This window comes from Dermacentor andersoni, chromosome 1 (genome assembly GCF_023375885.2).
Source record: "Dermacentor andersoni chromosome 1, qqDerAnde1_hic_scaffold, whole genome shotgun sequence".
NCBI classification, from domain to species: domain Eukaryota; kingdom Metazoa; phylum Arthropoda; class Arachnida; order Ixodida; family Ixodidae; genus Dermacentor; species Dermacentor andersoni.
The window spans coordinates 112,544,194-112,566,156 of record NC_092814.1 but is presented as its reverse complement, the minus strand read 5'-3'; the positions used below and the strand labels follow the sequence as shown (position 1 = coordinate 112,566,156).

General features: G+C 44.7%; 1 protein-coding gene across 5 annotated transcripts in view; it reads right to left on the bottom strand.

Moving 5' to 3' along the window:
• LRR (capping protein regulator and myosin 1 linker 1 leucine rich repeat protein) overlaps window positions 1–21,963 on the bottom strand; it is a 213,580-nt gene that overhangs the window by 19,617 nt on the left and 172,000 nt on the right. For all 5 annotated transcript variants that reach the window (XM_072286631.1, XM_072286632.1, XM_072286635.1 and 2 more), the window contains 4 exons: window positions 21,346–21,559; window positions 20,609–20,898; window positions 19,572–19,717; window positions 4,815–5,112 (listed from right to left, as the gene is read on the bottom strand). In XM_072286631.1, coding sequence (XP_072142732.1) covers window positions 4,815–5,112; window positions 19,572–19,717; window positions 20,609–20,898; window positions 21,346–21,559 — 948 coding nt within the window. The remainder of the gene's footprint in view (window positions 1–4,814; window positions 5,113–19,571; window positions 19,718–20,608; window positions 20,899–21,345; window positions 21,560–21,963) is intronic.

The following is a 21,963-nucleotide window of genomic DNA, read 5'->3' as shown; positions in this document are numbered from 1 at the left end:
ATTCAAACTGGCATCTTGTATCAGTTGTAATAGTAGATGGTATGCCATATCACAAAACCCAGCCTGTAACGAATGCATTTGCGATGGTTTCAGTATGGATTTCAGGTAGAGGGAAAGCTTCTGGCCATTGGGTAAAGCAATTTATGCAGGTTAGGAGGCAGGAGTTTCCGTTTGATGGTGGCCATGGCCCCAAAATGTCAATGTGTACCTTGTTGAATCGTTCAGATGGTGGAGTAAACGAGCTGAAAGGTGCCCTTGTGTGTCAGTGAACCTTCGGTTGTTAGCATACCAGACTACCATGTGCCCAGGCACGTACGTCCTTGTTGATGACCCGGATTCCAGGGTGGGATAGATTATGAAGGGCATCGGAAACGGTGCGCCAGAAATTAAGTGGGACGGCTGAACTTGGGGTGCACATTGAGACATGAATAGGGACAGCAACAGCACAAGGTGGAAAGTGGACATCAATGCAGATGTAAGGTGCCAGGTTTTCCACAAAGCGCAATTACCTCTGTGTCATCTTGTTGCTGGGCAGCGAGTGCAGAGAAGTTGATGCAAAAAGGTTGTTGTCCGTAGTGCTGGAAGAGGCATGCGTCCACTGCTGCATTGCCCTTTCCGTGCAGGTGCAGTATGTCCATTGTGAATTCCACGATGAAGGCGAGATAGCGTGTTTCCCGTGGTGAAAATTTGGTAGAATTCGACCAAATGGTGAAGGTCAAGGGTTTGTGGTCTGTCTTAACGTGGAACTCTCGACCCTCCAGGACGTGATGTACAGCGATGTACATTTCAAGGAGTTTTCTTACGAATGTGCTGTAGTGGGTCTCTGTGCAGGAGAGCTTCTGAGAAAAGAAGGCAAGGGGCTGCCAGACACTATCCAAACACTGTTGAAGCACCGCTCCCACTGCAGCATCAAACATAGCAGCCATGAGGCAAAGTGGGGCTCCTGGTCTCGAATGGACGAGAAGGATTGCCTGAGACAGCTTGATCTTGATGGTATCAAAAGCGGTTAGTGCTTCTGGGGACCAAGTGAGTTCAGTTGTTTTGGATTTCTTGCTCTAGAGCATGTCTGTTAAGGGCCGAATAAAAGCGGTGCCGTGAGGTATAAAGCTGTTGCAGAAATTTACGAGGCCAAAAAACTCACGCAGTTTATGGATGGAAGATGGCTGAGGAAAATCCGGTATGGCCTGGGCTTTTATCGGCAAGGAACCCTTGTCGACACAGTGACCGATGAAGTCCAACTTGAGCGGGCCAAATTCGCACTTTGCCCTATTGATGATAAGACCGTATTCAGCGGGGCATTGAAAGAGTTGGCCCAGTTGTTGGATGTGTTGTTTTGCATTGCGACTAAGGACAAGCAAATCGTCGATGTACGTGGAACAGAAAGGCAATCCTCTTGTCACTGTGCTGATGAATCGTTGAAAAGCTTGTGCAGCATTGCAAAGGCCGAAAGACATGCGCACATACTCGAAGAGTCCAAATGGCGTGATGATTGCTGTCTTGGGAATATCTGCTGATTCCACAGGAATTTGAGTAAGCCTTCACCAGGTTGATTTTGGAGAATATCGTTGCTCCATGCAGTGGTGCGGAGAAATCTGCAATGTGCAGAAGTGGGCAACGATCTGGCACAGTAGCATTGTTGAGCATATGGTAATCTCCACATGGCCGTCAGTCTGCAGCAGACGCCTTGGGTACCATATGCAGTGGAGATGCACAAGGGCTTGAGGAAGGCCGCACGATCCCAAGATCGAGCGTGTGTTCAAATTCGCTCCGTGCGATCTTTCAGCGATCAGGTGGTAAACGACGAGCTCAAGCGCAGATGGGAGGACTGGTTGTAATGATATGGTGAGTGAAGTCACGTTTGACTGCCTAAAGGAAGTTGGCTGGTCAAAGAAGGGATGGGAATTTCTCAAGAAGTATTATGTAGACTGACTTCGGCAATGCGCTGCTGACCACCGGAAGTGGCACTCACGAGGCAATACCAAGCACAGAAAGGTGTGTCATAGCATCAACGAGGCATTTGCAGTGCATGTCAATTAGGAGAATGTAGTGGCGCAGGAAATCCGCACCCAAGATGGGGTAGGCAACATCAGCAATTAGAAAAATCCATCGCAATGTCCTGCTGAGCCTCATGTTGAGGGACAATACTTGTTCCCCATAGATGGCAATGGGGGTCTTATTGGCAACTTGTAGTCTTGATTAGACTAGCCGATGTGCATCGCAGCTGAGCATGGGATGACACTGACCTCCATACCAGCATCCATGAGAAAATGCAGGCCTGATGTTTTGTCAGTCAAGAAGAATAAGTGGCTGACTTCGGCACGAGCACCACTCGCCACTTATAGTGGTGCTGTGAGGAGTTACCCTGAAAACTACAAAGAGCCGTACACTTTTGCACTGCATTACTGAAGGTACGATGGTACCAGCATTCACCCTGCCGTGAAGAGGATGGTGAGCGGCTGCGCAAGAAAGAATGGCTGTGCGATGAAGAGCACTGGCATCGAGTAGACAGAGTGGTGATCTGGTCTGACAGTTTGTAGATCTCCTCGCGGAATTCATCATGCAGGCTTTGCAGGGAGAGGGAGGGCGGCACAGTGGATGCACCTGAACGTGCAGCGAGCGAAACCACAGGATTTGATGCGTCCGTAATGGAGTCAGCAAGCTGGGAAAGCAGCCGCCAGAACCATTCGGACAGAGGTGGTCAAACATTATAGGAACAATTCCCAAAACTAATCTTGACTGAACGCAGTTGCCTTGTCTCCAAGGAGCTGTTGAAAATGATGTCGGGGCTGCGAAGGTTTGAAAATCCCGAGCTCTTCAGTTTGAAGAAACTGCTGTAGCCGTTGCTGTTCCGACATTGTTGTGTGTTTGGCAAGTTCGCTCGTGAGGATGTCGAAATGGTCTGACGCCGTGGGTTGAAGGATCAGGTCGCGAAGCTCGGTGGCAATTTCGGATGGCAGCGAGGATATGAGATGGTTGAACTTTTGAGTCCTCGACATGACTCGCGCGATGACGAACTGGCTGTTTACTTGGCCGATCCAGAGTTAGAAGTCTGCTGGCCAGTACTGGGGTAACTTCAGCGAAAGAGCAGCCAGATCGCGCTGTGGTGCAGGGGTTGTTCGACCGCCGTCATCCGTGACGATGGTTCTGCGCTGATCATTGGAAGCATTACAGTTGTCAGCCATGTCTGCTGTCTGTGGTCACCAATCTGGTGGCATGCAAAATCAGTGATGATGATAAACAGCAATATATTTTTACTGAGCAGAAGGCTCTAGCAGACTGTCATTCCTTGGCGGATAAATCTCCCAACCACCTCGCGCCGGCCGCTCTTGACAAGAGCCATGCACCTGCTTCGCTTCCAAGGCAACAGCCTGTCTCTAGCCAGCCACCGTTCTCCTCATCTTCCTCGACATCGATGCTGATACAAAGCAATATTAGCTCTGTGTTTGGCTGGGTAAGCTCTGCACCACCAGGTGGCTGCCTCGGGCACACCGCTCACATTTACGCTAAAGGCCCTTCTACACAGCGGTGGTATTATGAGGGGGCTTTAGTCAATGCCTCCACCCATCTGTCAATATGTCCAGCTTGCCTGTGGTTACGGGAATACCGGACAAAATCAGCGCTGCGAAAGAACACTTGTAACGCATGCTGCTTGGATATCTCTCACTGGGAATCGACGGCCAGATGGCTAGCAGAGAGGTTGAAGAGGCTTCGTGCGCTGGATCCAAGACAACTGGAAGTAGACGTCACGACGTCAGATCATGAGGCAGAGTCAGTGAAGGTGGAGCTTAGCTCTGATCACTCAGCGAAAGAGTTGAGGCGAAAAAGCATGGCTAGGGAGGAGGGTAACTTGTAATTGTTCGCAGCTCTGAGATGCTTCACTTAAATTGCGGCACGAATGTTATGCTGTAGCTGCACATTATGCATCTACAAAATTTCTATGAACCGTCTCAGGGATCCTTTTAAAGGGCCCCTTTATCAGGTTTAGCCATTTTTAAGCAAACAAGTGCAGCGTATACATCACATGTTGACAATCGTATCTGCAAAGTCTTACAGCACCATACACCACTAAAACAGCTCAAATTTCAAACCAAATGCCACGTACTCTCCCTCTCGAGGAAGCACTGCTGCCAGCTAGAGAGTCAAGGTAACATGCACAAACGACTCTACATAAAATGCACTGTTAGCAATGTCGTTCACCCCGACACGTGACTTCGGCAAATGATTCAATGCAGAAGGTGCAACGGTACCGCTGTAAATGAACCGTGCAACAAAAAACAAAGGAGGCAAGGCTGGTCACGTGAACCTGAGGTGGTCTTGCGCCTCCATTACAGGAGAAGGTAGAGAAGGAATGTCGTCTGTGAACACTAGTGCAGGCAAAGAGACAGAGTGTCTCTTTGGCAGTCGTGCTCACCTCCTAGTGGTATGGTAACAGGGCATTTCATTTCTTTTATCGCCCCCACTAATAAACTGTTCTGAAAAATTATTTTGGCAAAACGGTCCCTAGGCGGTGTTTTAAAACTTTCAGTGTATAAACAAAATTTGCAATTGCACCTGGTGAGGAGCCCTTTGAAGCTCCAAGCCCTCAGTGTGTTGGCTCAACCAGCAGGATCTGCCTTCCCTGGTGACAGCTAAGCCACAAATGGTTAGATATGGGTGGGTCCAATACATATATGCTGAAGTCTATGGTGTTGCAACACACCTAGCGCTTGTAGAATGCTGACTGCCCTGTGAGGGCAGTGCTGGTGCCATTCAGAGTTACACCGCTGTTTATCAGCAGTCAGCCAACCTCTAGCTGGCCACTGCCAGTCATTTACCTGACAACCGTGATTCCATGGTGCCAACCATTGACTTTGGTCGTGGTTTTGGTGCGACAGGTGGTGGCGGGCGACCACTCTTCAGGGCTGCGACTGTCTTCGGTGAACTACCCGGGGTACTTAGCTGAGGTGAAGAGGGCACATTCTCTGAAGGGCTGATGCAGCTCTTCTCTCGAGGATAATATTCAGTGGGTGACCGCAACGACTCAGCAAGCCCCGTTGGCTTAAGCCGAACTGATGGAAAAGGCCCTGTGTCTTTGGGAGACTCGACAGGACCAGGACCTTTGTCCTCAGAGATCTGAAGATGAAATGGGAACAAGAGTGAAAACAGTTTGCTTCTACAACTCCCATGTACATATCCTGCCAAGCAGTTGCCCTTTCGGCACCAGATTTATAACAGTTAGGGATTAATGAGGCTGCAAGTTTACATACCATAATTGGAAGCTATCCCGTAAATATTCAGCCACTTTATTCTAGGCAAACTGCTGTTTTGTTCACATATACCAGTCATGCACACAGATTGCACATAGAGTCAAACCACAATATAAAGAGCAAAATATAATGAATTATCGAACATAAACAGGGTGTCAAAGTGAAAACATACCAGTTGAGTACAGGTTTGTACTCTAGTTTTGTCGATCTTGTTCCACTAGAGTTCCGGTTTGGAGAAATAGAAAGCTGTACCAGTTCAAAAATTTGTTCATAGTGCCAAAACAGTTCAGTACAGAACAATGGCCCTCGGCAACTCACGTTGTCATGTGACACAGCACATCCAGACTATTAGCAGGTGCAAGTTTTCAGCCAGAGGAACTATAAGATGACCTCACCAGCACATGGACGAGAAAATATTTTACATGGTTTCAAGCATGGAAATTTAATGTTAGATAGCTACAGCAAACAGGTCTGTTTTTTCCTGCTGAAATCCCTGATGCCTGGGTTTTTCTATTTCAATTTTAACGCACATACATATGAAGGAGTGCAATAAATATAGCAAACATGCGTTATGCTGAACTTCAATGGAAAAATTTTGTGTAGGCATGAATCGTTTATTGCATTGTATTGCATGTACGAGGGACGTTATGAAAGTAAGTTTCGTCATTTTTTTTTAAAGAAGAGATAGTACACCAGGTGAAACAAACAATAGCCATAAAAATCCACGGCCGTTGCTGGTTCAACGACGGAAGGAGCGTCATAGGAGGAGGAATGACGCATGCACAGAGCGCAGAAGAAGAGAGAGTAGCAGCAGACCGGCGGGCCTGAGGTTATTCGAGTACAAATGACGATGGCAGACAGACGTGTGCTGACAGCGTCGTTGCCAATGGAAGTGCATGCTGTTATCCAGCATGAATGGGCACCTGTTCCATGCATTGAAAGCCACACTCATAGAACCTCACTTCAAAACAATGCTGAGGTGGAGCAGGTTGTGTAACAATTCCTTGCATTGCAGGGCACCAAATTTCACCAGCGTGGTTTCTTCAAGCTGTTTGCATGCTATGACAAATGTCTCAATGTCAGTGGACACTATGTGGACAAATAGTGCGAGGTGTATATGATGCCATGGTGTACTTGTTTTTGGCAATAATGTTTCCATGTGAAAATAAACTACGAAACTTACTTTCGGAATGTCCCTCGTATTAGCACATATGAATTTCCTAATATTATTAACATATCTAATAAATGTGTAAAATTAGATATTTATTTTGTAAAATAAAAATCTAGTAGTATGGAGTAAATTATGGTGTGGTTTGGTTTTTGTATAAATGAATCAATTTAGCGATAAAACACCAATAGCTAAGCGGCTTCGTGGTTACTTCAACAAGTTAAAGAAAACACGCAACTAATAAATGCCATTACACGTGTGGAGGAATGAAAAGCCATTAGGTTCTCAAGAAAAATCAGGCAAAATATTTTTCAACAAAGAAAGACATCGTTTAATATATAGTGCAATGTCCATGAAGCAAAAAAATTGTGCAGTGCTATCACCATGGGGCAAGAAGGCACATTGCTATAGAAAAATCTCCAAAAACTAAAAGCACACCAATGTACATATTTTACATCTCAGTCACATGCTAAGGAAGATATGCATTCCTTGATGACATTATGGCAGTGCACGCTAATACTTCCTCATAAACAAAACAGGCTGTTGCTTAAGTTTTACAAAGAGCCTTGAATTACACAATCTCTCTATCTACCTACAATGGTGGCACTGAAAATTTTCTGCACACCTTTTTACTTTCTCAGTGGCTTGCATTAGTGACTGCCATGAATTTCAACGAAGTTACAGTGCTGAAGCTGAGCATTAATATGCATACCAGACAGTACTTTTCTTTACCTTCAAAATGATGTTATTCTGCTTAAATGGAGCTATTATGCATGCGCATGGAGTGGTTCACCCCACCGCCATTTGCGACAACATACTTGGCTTTTTGAGACAGCGACATTCACAAGCGGCAGTAGTGATATCTATTGCTCATCTGGATGGCTTGTAGAGTTCCTTCCACAAGGGCATTTTTCTACTCTAGATATCTCTTGGTACATGTGCTTGTAGGGCTTCCTACTTGATGCAGTCTGCTTTCTTCCCCTTTTTAAGACTGGTGCTTAAACTGCCTAAGAAAATGGCTCAAGCACTCAATTCCAACAAAATCGGCAATCCTTTGGAGGCCCTATAAAAATGGTTTTGCTCAGCTAATAGAGAAGAGTACAGAATGAGTGTATCGGCCTAGGTGCCCTTAATTTTTGGCATAATACGTAGCATCTGTGCCAACTTGTGCATACAGCATACAAGCAGTCTTGTAAGTCATAACAAGGAAATGTGAGGCAGGCTCACTGTGGAAGAAAAGCTGTTTCGTGTGGCCTAGTGCATTTTTCTCTATGTGATCCGATATGCTTGAACCGCTTTGTTCTGAACAGGTGACCGTTATTATTGCTCTTGGTTCAGGTGTGCTTAAAGAAATTGTTTCTGGTTCAGTTTTGACCAAAATTTCAGTTTAGGTATGGTTTTGGTTCAGGTTCGACACCCTGGAAACCTGAGTTCATGTCTGAATATTTCTATACAGCTAATTTCACTGTAGAAGGGGGTTTTGCATGAACTGAAGTGCATGAGTGATATTGCATTCTGCCCTATTGCAATGGAGATGTGGCAGGCAAAATTAAACCCATGACGTTGTGCTCAGCAACAGAATTCCATAGCGACTGAGCCAATGCAGCAGGCTGAAATCTAAAATAAGACAAAATCCCACCAGCTTAAATTTAAATTATGGGGTTTTTACGTGCCAAAACCACTTTCTGATTATGAGGCACGCCGTAGTGGAGGACTCCGGAAATTTCGACCACCTGGGGTTCTTTAACGTGCACCTAAATCTAAGCACACGGGTGTTTTCGCATGTCGCCCCCATTGAAATGCGGCCGCCGTGGCCGGGATACGATCCCGCGACCTCGTGCTCAGCAGCCCAACACCATAGCCACTGAGCAACCACGGCGGGTTCCCACCAGCTGTAAGTGACCATCCTATTATGCTTTCATGTCTATGCTGTGTTCTTCACACTGATTATGAATGACATCCAGCTAGTTCAACATATGGTGCATCTGCAATGTGCTGCTATATGAATGCTACCATTATTTTTAATGTCACCAGCATGCTCCATTAATGAATTCACATAATAAGACTGACCTCCATGGCCCCGTAACAGCCAGCTTGTGATATCCACCTGTGAAATGTTTGTTAGTAAGCTCAAGAGCACCAAAAGTGTCTTACCCTAGAATCAACCTGTACTAGATGAAAGCACTGCGGTCTTTTTCGATGTATACACATGAGCAAAACTATATATAGACCATAGGTGCCATGAAAAAATTACATTTCTTTGTGGCCTAGGCATGCAGCTCCGGAATGAAAAGTGCAGCCCTAATTTGGTTGTGTGAACAGTGCAACGAATATGCTGATTTCTGAATAGCCACCTATGCTAAAAGAAGTTCAAAGTCTTCATGATGCCCGTAGGCTGCCCACTTCTGCTTGCATCTGTAGACAGCTTGTCACATATCATTATGTTCATGTGAAAGAATGTGGCATAAAGGTTGACTTTTCTGCATTGTGCAAACATACATGTATCAATTAATGCAGTGAGCAAAGGTGCTATTAAAAAAGTCAGTTTTGCTTGAAAGGTGAAGAAATGATTGCGATAGCGAATTATTGGACAGCTAACGAAGTAAGGTTAGTAGTTTTATCAGGTGCATAAACTGCTGCAAACATTCACTTCACGATGGGTTCAAAGGGTCGCCTACCCTTTGAACCCATCGCAGATTGCCTCCAAGATAAGGCATGGGCAGCTGCGCTCAACTGCCACAGCCGGAGAAGAGGAGGAGATGCGTACTAACGCCCCCCCCCCCCCCCCCCCTCTTGTGCACATGAAAAGACCACGCACCTTCCCCACCTTCCTCCAGTGCACATGCGAGAAGACGCCACCGCATCAAGCCACCATCCTTCTCGGCTCATTTTCGCAAGCTTTCCTGCACACCTACAGCATACAGACTTGGACTCTATATAATGGAACATCATGGCAATGCCTATGGTAGAAATTCGCCTGGGTTGTCTATATAATTGCTATCACAATAAAATCTTGCAATAATTGTTAAGCACCAAGAATCGCCTATCGAAAACACCCATTTCTGGCCTGCCCTAGGAAGATTTTTCAAGCAATAACCGTAGCTCACAATTATCTGTTCACGGCATTTACCCAATTCTAACGTGGCTGTTTCTTTTCCAAGGAAAATTGGGCCAGAAATTGCCTGCGCGAAGCAGCAGCAAGGCAACAAGGAAGGATGCACACATCTGCTTTCAACTTCATGCATATAGCCTTGTGTCAGCATCGGCTGCTGGATCTACGCTGCCCATACCGCATCGCGGAACTTCAGCAAGCGTGTAAACAACAAAGCCACGTGCCCTCAACGTTGTCATCCTTGGAAAGGAGTGTATCATGACGTAACTCAGCTGTGCAGGCACCGGGACTACCTACCTGCAATAAAACCTGAGTGATTCCATCCGGATTGACCCCATGGAAGCAGCGAGGTAACCAGGAAGGACGCATCTTCAAATTGCATCTGCTTTCAATTTCACACAGGTAGGTTGCTCTTCAACCTTGCATTTTACTCGTTTATGTTTTCTTGCCTCGCTGCTGGGAACAAATGTGATCTGTTGTTTTTGTAAACTGTTTTCGTGACACTGCAATATGTCACCTCGCATTGAGGAATTCAAGGAAGAGCTCAGGAAAGAACTTAAAGAATTCTCCAAAGTACAGGCCTGCTAAACGAAGATTTTAGGCTTGAAATGATTAACATAGTTTTGTGCCTATGAACAGATCGCTAAATAAAGGAAAATGAAGGGAAGGAAATTGCTACTGACCACAGTGGCTATCTAGCGCAGCCACATGAACTACCTGAACAGCGGTCAGCAGCAGGGGAGGGGCAGGGGTAAGAGTAGGGGGAGAGATTAGTATAGAGTAAAAATGCACTACTTACAACGGAGCGACTAAGTAAAAAAAAAAAAAAAAAAGAAAAAGGACAGTTTGTCTGTGCAGTGACTCCCTCGATACAGTTTATCACGGGCACTGTTAGGTCCCATGGAACAGCCAGGTGGCGAGGCCCAACTGCTAGAGAAAGTCACAGTGTGTTTGTAAGCTACCCCGAAACACATGTATGTGTATAGAAATTACAGTTGTTTACACAATTGACACCAGTTTTGTTTCGTCTGTAATACAGTAACAGCTCATTAATTCGGATCTCATGGGACCGGAAAAAATGTCCAAATTATCCGAATGCCGAATTAACGAATGAACAGGAAAAACAACATTAAAATCAAGTTGAAGAAGCATACCTTTATTTACTGAAGTATTTTTTAATAGTCGTCTGCTTTTTTGCGCAGATTCCGGCCGACATCACAATTTTTATTAACTCTTCCAAGTGGCCAACAGCCTGCAAACTGTCGGAAGTGCTCAGGCAAACGTCCTCCAATATCAAAAGCGCCTCCGTGATTTCTTGTGAGGTGCGATGAGGTCGCAGCTGCACCTCCTCGCATGACTCTTCATCTGAATCATGGTCTTCCCGGGCACCTGTGACATCATTAATAATTTCTTCATCGGCCAAGAGACCAGTCGTGGCAACACAATCATCAATCGCGATGTAGTCCTGAAGGGTCATGTCTGTGGGAAGGACCGCATCAAAGGTCAGGCAGTCATCATCGGTCGACTCAGCTGACACCTCGTCAGCTTACTGCCGCGTGCTCGGGCCTCACAAAACCACTGTGCCGAAAACATTGGGCGATGACTTGCGGAGGTGCATTTTTCCATACGTGGGCAATGATGTGCACTGCGCCGAGTAAGTCCACTTCATACAGCTTTCCAACTTCTGAGCATAAGATCATTCGGTGTAGCAGGTGCTTTCGGTACTTCGACTTCACGTAGTGAATGATACTCGGGTCCATCGGCTGAAGGGCATGTGTAGTGTTGGGCGGCAAAAAAACTACCTTGACACTCTTCAGTTCGACTGCACAGTTATGTGCACTGCAGCTGTCAACAACCATAATTACCTTGCGGTCCTTAGACGTGAAGTGCCAGTCTAACTGCTGCAGCCAGCCTCGAAAAATGTCCGAGGTCATCCAAGCCTTCCTGTTCACTCTGTACTCGACAGGAAGTTTTTTGATGTTTTTAAAGCAATGTGGCTTATGCGCCTTCCCGTTGACAAGTGGCAAGCGCTCCGTGCCAGTCATATTGGTGGCAAGAAGCACAGTTATCCTTTGCTTACACTTCTTGCCATCAATGCACCGGTTCCCTTTGAAAGTCACCGTCTTGTCGGGCAGAGCTCTAAAAAATAGAGCAGTTTCGTCTGCATTAAACACGTCACTTGGTTCATATGCAGTGATGTGCTCAAGCAGCTTCAAATTTTTTCACTGCGTGGTCACGCTTTCGTCAACGCTGGCCTTTTCGCCGCACACACTTCTGAAGACGAGTTCGTGTCTCTGCAGAAACCTCGCGAACCACCCTTCTGAAGCTCTGAACGATTCAATGTTCATCATTGCAGCGTACTTCTTGCCTTGTGCCATGAAGAGAGGTCCGCTCAAAGCTGGGGATGAGCTGCGGTTCGCAACCGCTTTCTTGATGCATGAAACTTCTCGCTTTCGAAGGCTTGAAGAATCTGTTGTTAATTTTTCATGTACGTTCTTAACGTGCTCCGCTTCACATTGTACTTGGTCATAACGTGCTATCGCGATTCACCATTCTTCAAAGCCTGCAAAATTTCCACCTTAGTCGCTAAGTTCTTGGCTTCGTACTTCTGCCGCTTTGCCGGCGTTGCCATCATTGTAGCACACGATGGTAGTGGCATGCAAAACACGGTCACAACGACAAAAGAAAACTCCGCAAGACGAGATGATGCCAACTCGACAACACAAGGGAAAATGGCGTCGAAGGCGCAGTGGAGTCAAGAAAGAAGACATCGACGTTCGGTGACGCTGTGATCGCCCCCACTAATTGATGACGATGGAGATGCTTCTCAGGTTTCAGTTTCACTCCAATAGTGCCAGCGCTGCTTTACCACACTTTCCTGTAGCGGCAGCCATCAGCATTTGTCCAAATTTAGCGGTGCGGGACCGAATTATGACAAATTAACGAAGGTTTGGTCTCATAGACTAACATGCACTTTGGCCGGGACCAATAGAGCTATCCGAATTATCCAAATTTCTGAATTAACGGGTGTCAAATTAACGAGCTTTTACTGTATAGCATGGGTGTTGCGCATGTTTCGCGTGACCTGATGCCTATTTCCCTGCATTCAGAAGCCAAGCGCCTTTCCATTACTTCTGTGCTAACAATATGCAGAGCCCTTATGTGTGCCTTGAAGTGCGCCAAAATGGGTGGTTTTTATATAGATGTGCAACGGAAAGGCATTGCATATTGCCAACTAAAACACTATGAGCCTAATGCATTCCAAAACAGATGTTTATCTATGGGGCCCTGCTTTTATTTCCTTTTTTTAAATTGACCTGTTTGCAAACTGCATGAACATGAATGGGGATTAGGGTGACATCAGCCATGTTCTGGCGCAAGAGTGCCGGCTCCTGCAATAGTTGAAACTAAGCAGCGTTGATCTCTAGTACATGAGAAAGAGACCACTTCCAGGAACGCCGACTGATGGATATATAGCCTCTGCCTGCCGCGGAATAGTTTAATGTCCAATTTGTGCGATACAGTTACAGTAATGGCAGCGAGGGATGTCCCCTTCCCTTACAATAACAACAATTCATCATCATGAAGAATACACTAAAAACTCAAGGAAGACGAGCAGAAGCTATCCACAGAAAGGTCGGGGTAAGTGGATGCCTCCAAGAAGCGCCCCTACTCTTGGTCGATGGTCTGCTTCCCTTCTCATGTGCGCGTGACGTTGCCTTCTCCCCTTTCGGAGGACTTGTGTTTCCTATTGTCCCACGAGCCGGCCGAATGGTTTTGGGCACTCGTTGGCATGTCGAAGCATCTGGACAGAGCCGTTGCAACGTTTGTCATCATTATGTGCAGTGCTCGGGCACCACAATAATGACGTGATAATCAGCCAAGATTTTCTGTCTGTACGAGCCACGGACGAAGCGCAGACGGCAGCATTCCAGGACATGAAGTCACGTGATGAAATCAAGATTGTGAAATCTTCAGTAATTGAAATACAAGCTGGTTGTAACAATTCATGATGGTACTGACAGCACCCATGTTCTTTTATTCTGTCCGTGTCTGTGGTTGCGCTACACACATATATGAAACTGCCTGTCACTTCGTGACCCATGCAAGTGGGAACAAATGTTGCCAACCACAGGTAATTGTTCAGAAATTTGAGGCTCCAGTTACATTCAATCATTTTTCTCATTCCTCAATGAGGTATGTATTTATTGTTATTTCCCATTTCATCTGAAACACTTCAGAAAACCTTGTTTTTCAGGCACTCACTTTGCCAGGCGTCTGAAATCCTTGTTGTTACGTGCACTAACTTTTGTCAGTAATTCGTGGAAAACACGAAACAGCACCTTGTCCGAGGAGAACATTGAAATCATAACGTAAGCGTGGCACCTGGGACTTAGGACACAGTGGCTGCATGATCCTGTCCCAATTGTCACCGCCTGCCCATCTACCTGCCGCATTTACTTGAATCTAACGCGCACCTTTTTGCTGATTAAACGGGTCCAAAAATTGCATGCACGTTAGAATCGAGTACAACCCTAAATCCGCGTTACCATATCACCATTCACATTTGAAAAATGGCCGTCTCGTACGCGCTTCTAGCCTAGCTGCCGTAGCTTCCTCCATCTGCATACCTCCATGTTGTACGTGTAACCAGACGCTGCTGTAACCTAGTCTACCGCCTGTCTTCCCGTTTTCTGCATCTACTCCGTCCGCATGGTAGCGCCGACAGCGAAGACATGCCGAGTCCACCATGATGCCACATTTAAAAGGAAAGTTATCATGTGCGCGGAAATGGATGGAAATCGGGCCACATCATGGGTGTTCGGAGTTCCCGAAACTTGCGTGCAGGACTGGGGTAAATAGAAGGAGATTATTTTCGCCGGCAAAGCAACAAGGAAGTGTTTCAGTGGACTGAAGCAGGGCCGTTTCACCGAAATAGAAGAGCTGCTCGCGGAATACATGCAAGAGCAGCGAGTGGCACAGCAGCCTGTGATGACCGATCTGCTCAAAGTACAGGCGATGTATTTAGCCCTACAGAAAGGGTTAATGCGGAGTGACTTCAAAGCGAGCAGGTGCTGGCTATTAATTTTATAAACAGAAAAGGCTTTTCTCTTCGAAGGCGGACAGGGATTTGCCAAAAATTGCCCGAAGAATATGAAGAGAAATCGCAGTTTTCAGTGGTACGTTTTGAAGTTGTGCCATAGAAATGGCTACCACTTCGGACAGATTGGAAATGCCGATCAGAAGCCCCTCTACTTTGACATGCCTGCCACCAAAACTGTTGAAAAGAAGGGGGCGAAGCAAGTGCGTGTTTTGTCTTCCGGCCACGAAAAAACTAGAGCCACTGCAATGCTTTGTTGAACTGCGGATGGGCACAAGCTGCCCCCGTATCTTATCTTCAGCTGAAAGAGGCTCCCGAAAGGAATCGTGCTTCCGAGTGGCATGATTGTGCGCGCAAATGAAAAAGGTTGGATAACCACGCGCTTGTTCGCCGACTGGACTGATAACATTTGGCGGAAGAGACCCGGCGGCAGTTTGGGTCTGCATGGGATGCTTGTGCTCGACGCGTTCAGGTGCCACCTTGACCAGCGCATCAAGGACAAACTGGCTGCATGCAACACCAACCTTGTCATGATACCCGGTGGCATGACATGCAGCTCCAGCCGCTCGATGTTTGTTTCAACAAGCCAGTGAAAGATAGAATTCGGGCACTCTACACCGAATGGCTTGTCAGTGGCTGCCCCGAATTCACGCCTACCAATAAAATGAAGCATGTCTCGTTGCAGGACTTAACTAGATTGGTGAAAGATGCATGGTGCACCATCCCGTCTGCCATGGTTAGCAAGGCCTTTAAAAAGTGCGGGATTTCGAATGCCATGGACGGCACCGAGGATGAAATGCTTTGGTCTGCTGATAGCGATAAGGAGTTGTCTGACAGCGACGACGAGTGATATCTATTGCCCACATGACTTGTATCGGCGCAGTGAAAATCTTGGTGACAAGGTACGCCACTTCCATTTGTATTTTTATTCATCGCAACTTTAGTGTACTGGGAATAAATCTGTTTTTTCTGTATGAGAGAAAATAGTATTTCTATATGAAAGCACGAGATGCACGGTATTGTACTCCCTTTTCTTATTTTTGGGTCATGGAAAACGGGTGTGCGTTACAATAGAGTAAATACGGTACTCCCCCTGCCACATCCCTTTTTTTCTCTAATGATGCCTTGCCATCTCGGCCATAAGGGAGAAGAGAATAGGTTGATTCTGCATTTATGTCCAACAGCATCTTTGTTTTGTCGCGTGCCATTCTCGCGGTTTTATGGAAACTGCCAGTTGCGCCGCAAGTTGTGAAGACCTGAAGGCTGCACTTTTCGAGATAGCAGCGCGTTGCACTACGAAGAATCTAAGCTACGGCGCAATTTTTTTTTTCCTAGGCTTTTACGCTCGCCACCAGTGAACACTTACCGTGACTTTCGTCAGTAAACACTGATTGAAGTAGTTCATACTCACTGTTTGAGCACTTTCCAATCACAATATACCTTCTTTGCATAATGAACACTATATATATATTATATTACATATATACACACATACACACAAGGGTGCCCCACGTAACTTTAGCCAAACTAAAGATATGCAAGTGCCACATAGCTGGACAGAACCAGAGTAACGTTATTTGCCACCGCTTGGAGATGCTCAGATAATTTCTTTTTATTCCGCATAATTACATAATTAGTCATAATTTAACTTCTGAAATATTACAATTTGATAAAAAGTGTAAATGAGAAAACTGTAGAGCAAATGAAAAACTCCCGATACAGCTTTCTGTTGCTCAATAGGTGCTATATAAAAGTGCTTTTCCCAGTGTGAAAGAAGCCCGCGAATACACGCAAGATGCCTCGTGCGGCCAGTCTAGTGACTAGTGATTCAGGTCGGTCACCTTGACCCGATTCGAAAGGGGGCAACTGTAATTGGAACTTCATGGCAGCGTGCACTAAACAACTGCACCTGATTTTATATTCTTGTGCACGTGTCAGCGTTGCCGCAGCTGTCTGTAGTGGCACCCTCGCATGCATTTCTTGTTCAAGCCTTGTTGAAGGGTTTGAAGAAATAAAGGCAGTACAGTGCCGCTAATTTCTCCTTTTACCATCCTGCTTCTTGAGGAGCATAGTAGCACCTGCAACTCAGTTCTACTTCTCACCGCAACGGCGGACACCGATTGCAAAACCTTGCTTCTACCTGCGGCAGCAAACACTGGAACAGTTCGAGATAATACGCCGCAGAAAGCCATTTTGCGCGAGTCATGTAAAGGCGTCAGAGAAGGCAGTGCGGCGCGTTATATTCCTTCCAAAGAAAGAATGAAAGTAAAGCACGGCGGACGCGCGTGCCAGCCCAGCCGCAGCTGCTGCGTAAAACAATGGCCCAGATGCGACGGAGCAGAGAAAATGACGCCCAGTGGACGTTTAATCTATGAGCACCATAACCACGTCAGGCAAAGCTACATGTCAGGCCAGCAGATATGATGGGGTGCGCATGCACACCGCTGCTCTAGCAGCGCTCTCGACAGCAGGCACCGCATCGGTAGACTGCGCGTCGATGCAGTTTGGCACGCACTCCCGTGGTCCGTATACTTTTGCTCACGGGTGTACAACCTAGCCCTCTCAACCGGAACTTTTCTACAAAATATGCAAATTTCAAAAGCTATTGTAATTTTTAAACGCGGAGATAAAAATAACCTGGCCAATTACTGACCAATTTCTCTTCTACCGGTGTTCTCTAAAGGTTTGGAGAAACAGTTACATTCAAGGAACATCACTTTTGTTTTCGCAAAGGTTGATCAAAGGAGCATGCTCTGCTAAAACAAAAAATTATTCTAAAAGCATTTGAGGAAAAACAGTTTGATATTGGAATATGTGTAGACCTTCAAAAGTATTCGACAGTTTGAACCATGACACGTTATTATGAAAACTTGAACTTCGTGGGATAAGAGGAGTACCCTTAAAACTTTTAAGATCATATTTCAAATATAGGAAACAGTGCATTTCTATCAATGACAACCTATCGCCTCTGAAATCGATAAATGCTGGTGTTCCTCAAGGAAGCATTCTTGGACTGCTCTTGTTTGATTTATATGTTAATGATGTCACTAACATTAGCATAACACCAACTTATATAATCTAAGCGGATGACATGACATTTCTAGTTTGCGAGTCCAACATTACACCACTTTAGTTATACACCAATGATTTCTTCCAAGGCCTGCTGACACGGAATAATATAAATTTATTGAAAAACAATACAAGCAAGAATAAAGCAATCCTTTTTAGTCCTAAACAGTCGCAGGTAGTTCTCACAGAACATCTTGTGCTTGACGAAACACCTCTAGAGGTTGTCGACTCCTCAAAAACACTCGGTGTATACTTCCACAGGCATCTGTCTTAGGAAACGCATGTTAAACGCATTATCAACAAACTTTCGAGGACATTTCGAGTCAACATTTTGGCTAGATTAAGTTTTTTATACCACCCAATATCAAATTACTGATTTACAACTCGCTATTTTTGCCCAGCTTAAACTACTGCTTTCTTGTATGGGGCAAAACTGCATCATCCAATTTACATCAATTGAGTGTACTTCAGAAAAAAGCCCTTAGACACAGAGCTGGCATGCCTTTCAATGCACATACAAAGCAACTTTTCAGGCAGTTTAATATAATACCTGTTATCAATCTTCCTATAATATGGCCATACGATGTAAACATAGCATGAATGGTAGGGGAAGACATTATAATGTCGTTATCACACTTGAAGAGTAGGACATCGTTTACAACACAAGCATCAAAGAGTATTGGAAAGTCCTGTTTTGTCCAACGAAATGTGGCGAACAAATGCTTCAAAAGAACATACCTGTACTTCTAAATTTTTTTCATGAAAAAAAGAATGATATCACAACTTTCAGCAAAAACACACTGCGCTCGATCCTTGTGATGTATTCATGATACCACCAATTCTGTAAGGATATGCTTTTCCTTATATGCATTTTATGTGTGTATCCCTGCAATTCTTTGTATTTTCTGTTTCCAACAGAGAATGTGTGAAACAATAGTTCAGAAAGCCTCAAATATTTATATTTTGATAGTGAAATGCATGCTGTTTATGTTTTTAATGCTTCTTGTGCTCACATAACATTTGAAATGTTAGAAGTTGTATAACTGGTTTCTTCTACTGTATGCGTTGTACGTTGGTTCCAAACCTCTGTGAAGTGAAGTAATTTTCACATTTAGTTTGCACTTTCACCCATTCAAAATAGAAATAAATTCAATTTAAATTCAATTCAAATCCAATATGAAAAAAAAAACTGCCTTTGCAGCGTTTGTATGCTTTACCGTACAACACAAGTGCACTGCAGCGAAGCTGACCTCAGAAAACTGGTCGTCATTGTGCAACACCTTTTACTTGCTAAAAACATCTGCGTGCTAGATTTTTACTTTATTTATGAGCTTTAATGTGATTTCAATGTTGGTTTTCTACTTTGGACACATAGACAAAGGGCGCGCGTTTGATTCGGGGGTCGTGTTAGACCCTGGTAAATGCTGCCAAATGAATCGGTGCATGTTTTGGAATTTTTTATCCAATTTGTTTAATTTGACCCGCCAGACAATTTGATCATTTTTGTCGGTCCGGTCAACGTCGAATTAACAGAAGTTGACTGTATCGTATTTCTTTTCCATGTGGTCCTGTAGTCAGTTCAATGTGTGAACAGAAGGTTCACACTCTCTATTCACGCGAATTAATTTGATTACTAGTCTTTTCATTTGTTTTCCTTTCCTGAATACTGGCACACTAAAATGTTGCATCAATTTTGCATTAAAAGCTATATAGAAACATTGCCACAAAAACCTAACACAAAAGCTTTTTGAACATTTGAAATTCTATACACTCGTATATTGCAAGATAATAAAGCAATGTAAAAATGTGTAGCAGTCTAATACATAGTGAAAAGCGAGGCGCACGTATGATAAAGAAGGCGCATATGAGACTTACACTTCCTTTTGTTGGAGCTCCACCAGATGTGCGCTTTCCTTGCAATGCCTTCATTTCAGCCAATATCACTGATCCAGGCCCCACACCAAATTTTTCCATGCCAGAAATCTTTGTGGTTTCAGACACTCTGACTTCAGTGACCATTTCTGTACAAAATAAAAAATGTGAGAAGACAAGCACACCATGAAGTAATGCAATAATGACAAAAATACTTCACAGATGCATGCTCATCTGGGCAACTCATATGTCAAAGACAGCGAAGCTGTACAAGGGAGTTCTGACACGCTTCGGCAGCCTCTGCAAGCTTCGAAAAAGCTTTGCAAAATCTTCACTACTAAATGCGAGGTTTTTGCAGAGACCTGCTTTTTGCTTTTAAAGTCATAAAAGAAACACAAAATGTTCGTCAATTAAGGCTACTCCCAGCTGACTTCCAATGTGGAGATGGCGAAACAAGTTATGAGAAACATTAACGAATTACTAGCTAAAATAAACCGCACAAAAAAGTTATCTATTCGAGTCTAGTATATGCAAGGTAACCTTGATTTTATAACAATTTATAAGTACATTTTACAGCAAATTTGAGGCTTCTATGCAGGCTGTGTTGCTGCTCTTTGATGGACATTTGATACCAACCTCGCCACTGCATGCCAACCTTCATCAATGTCAGCTTTCACTGTTGCCACACACACACAAAAAAAGAAAGAAAGAAAGAAAAGCTGTTGGAGAACTCGCCTTAACAGCTTCACTGTAAAGGAACTCTCTTAATTCTACAATCGTCATGAGCGTTTTGCTACATTCAATAATTGGCTTACAAGTGACTAATTAGTCTTCCTTGGTTAACTCATAAAGGAGGCATCAAAATAAACTTAGGAATAAGCTTTAGAAAAGTTATGAAGAAGAGACAGATAACATAATTTTTCCAAGCATGAAACAACAAACATTAAGTGCAATTTTGGGACGTTATATTTTAAGCTAGCCTCAGAATTATGACTACAAACAACAACCATGATGTGAACAAGATTTAAATAGCTACTGACCTCCATTTTCCTTATCATGGACATCTACATCATGCCTTGATTTGACAGATGAGTAAGCAGAGATGGAAGAAGACATGATGTTGCCGCCAGTGTCTTTTGATTCCTGCTTTGATTTCTGCACAACCACTGACTCCGATGAAGATGATGAAGCTCGGCTGAACAAACTGCTGATGCCCTTCATGAAGCTGCGCTTTTCAGTTTCTTTGTTGTCTGAAGGAGACTTTTCCAGTGGCTTTGATTCAGTAATCAGAATGGAACTGCTTGCAGATGTGCTGCTGTCACTCTTCAGCCTGAGCATAACAAACACAAAGGTTTTGAATAAGAAAAGTAAACCACAAGAAATAGTGAAATCTGCATGCTGCCACTAACACATTTTACACAAACATACTTTAAGCACCTTATCATTTCTGATGCAATCACAAGTGAAACTATGAAGTTATGCTGCTATTCACATGCTAGCCTGGTTCATCTTGCTCCAAAAACCAATTCATGTTTGCTTTGCTTTTACAGAGTGCAACTGTTAAATAGGGCCATCAGAAACATGTCATGTGTGTTTGGGAAAAGTATGATGTTGGCCGGACCTAAAATGCAACAAGAATATGAAACACAGAGCAAGATAAGTCGACCCAACTCAACCCAACACAGCAAGCAAGAAATATGGCAGGTGGACAGCCATGTTAACCATGCAGGAATTACATGGCTCCCAGTGCTTTCATAGATGGTTTTTCATTTCTCACCCTGCATCTTCTGAATCAGGAGAGAGCGTGGGTGTTGAGGTAGATGGATGCCGCTTGAAAAAGCAGTCCAGCCCCTCTGCAAGAGGTGGCTCCCGGCTCTCGGGCGCTTGCAGGCACGGGCGTGTGGGTGCATGTGTCTTAGGCCGCTTGGGTCGGGCCTTTCCCAGGTGCTCCAGCTTTTCGGATGTTGGAGACAAGTTTGGCAGGCTGTCTGCTGTGCAGTAAATGCTCAACAATGGTCACCAGGAACATATACAAATGAAAAATTATGCAGATCCCACGCACAGTGGGAATCGATGTAAGCAAAGCTTTCTGTGCTGGCTGCTTTGATTGACGATAATTAGCGGTGATGCTGACAGCCTAAGCCAAATTTTTTCAATATTTAGTCTAACACGAGAGTGGTGAGTTGGTGTTAAACATTGCCTTGCGTGCACCACTCCTGTTTGTTTGCATAGTACACAGAACACACAGGAAGAGGTGTTTGTTAAGGTGTTATTGTGTGCCATATTTCATAACCTCTGAGAAGGTTGAGCACTGTCATTGCCTCACATGGCACATCGCATCGTGGCAGAAGTATTAAACATGGATTAAGGGGCTGTACGTGCCAAAACAACGATT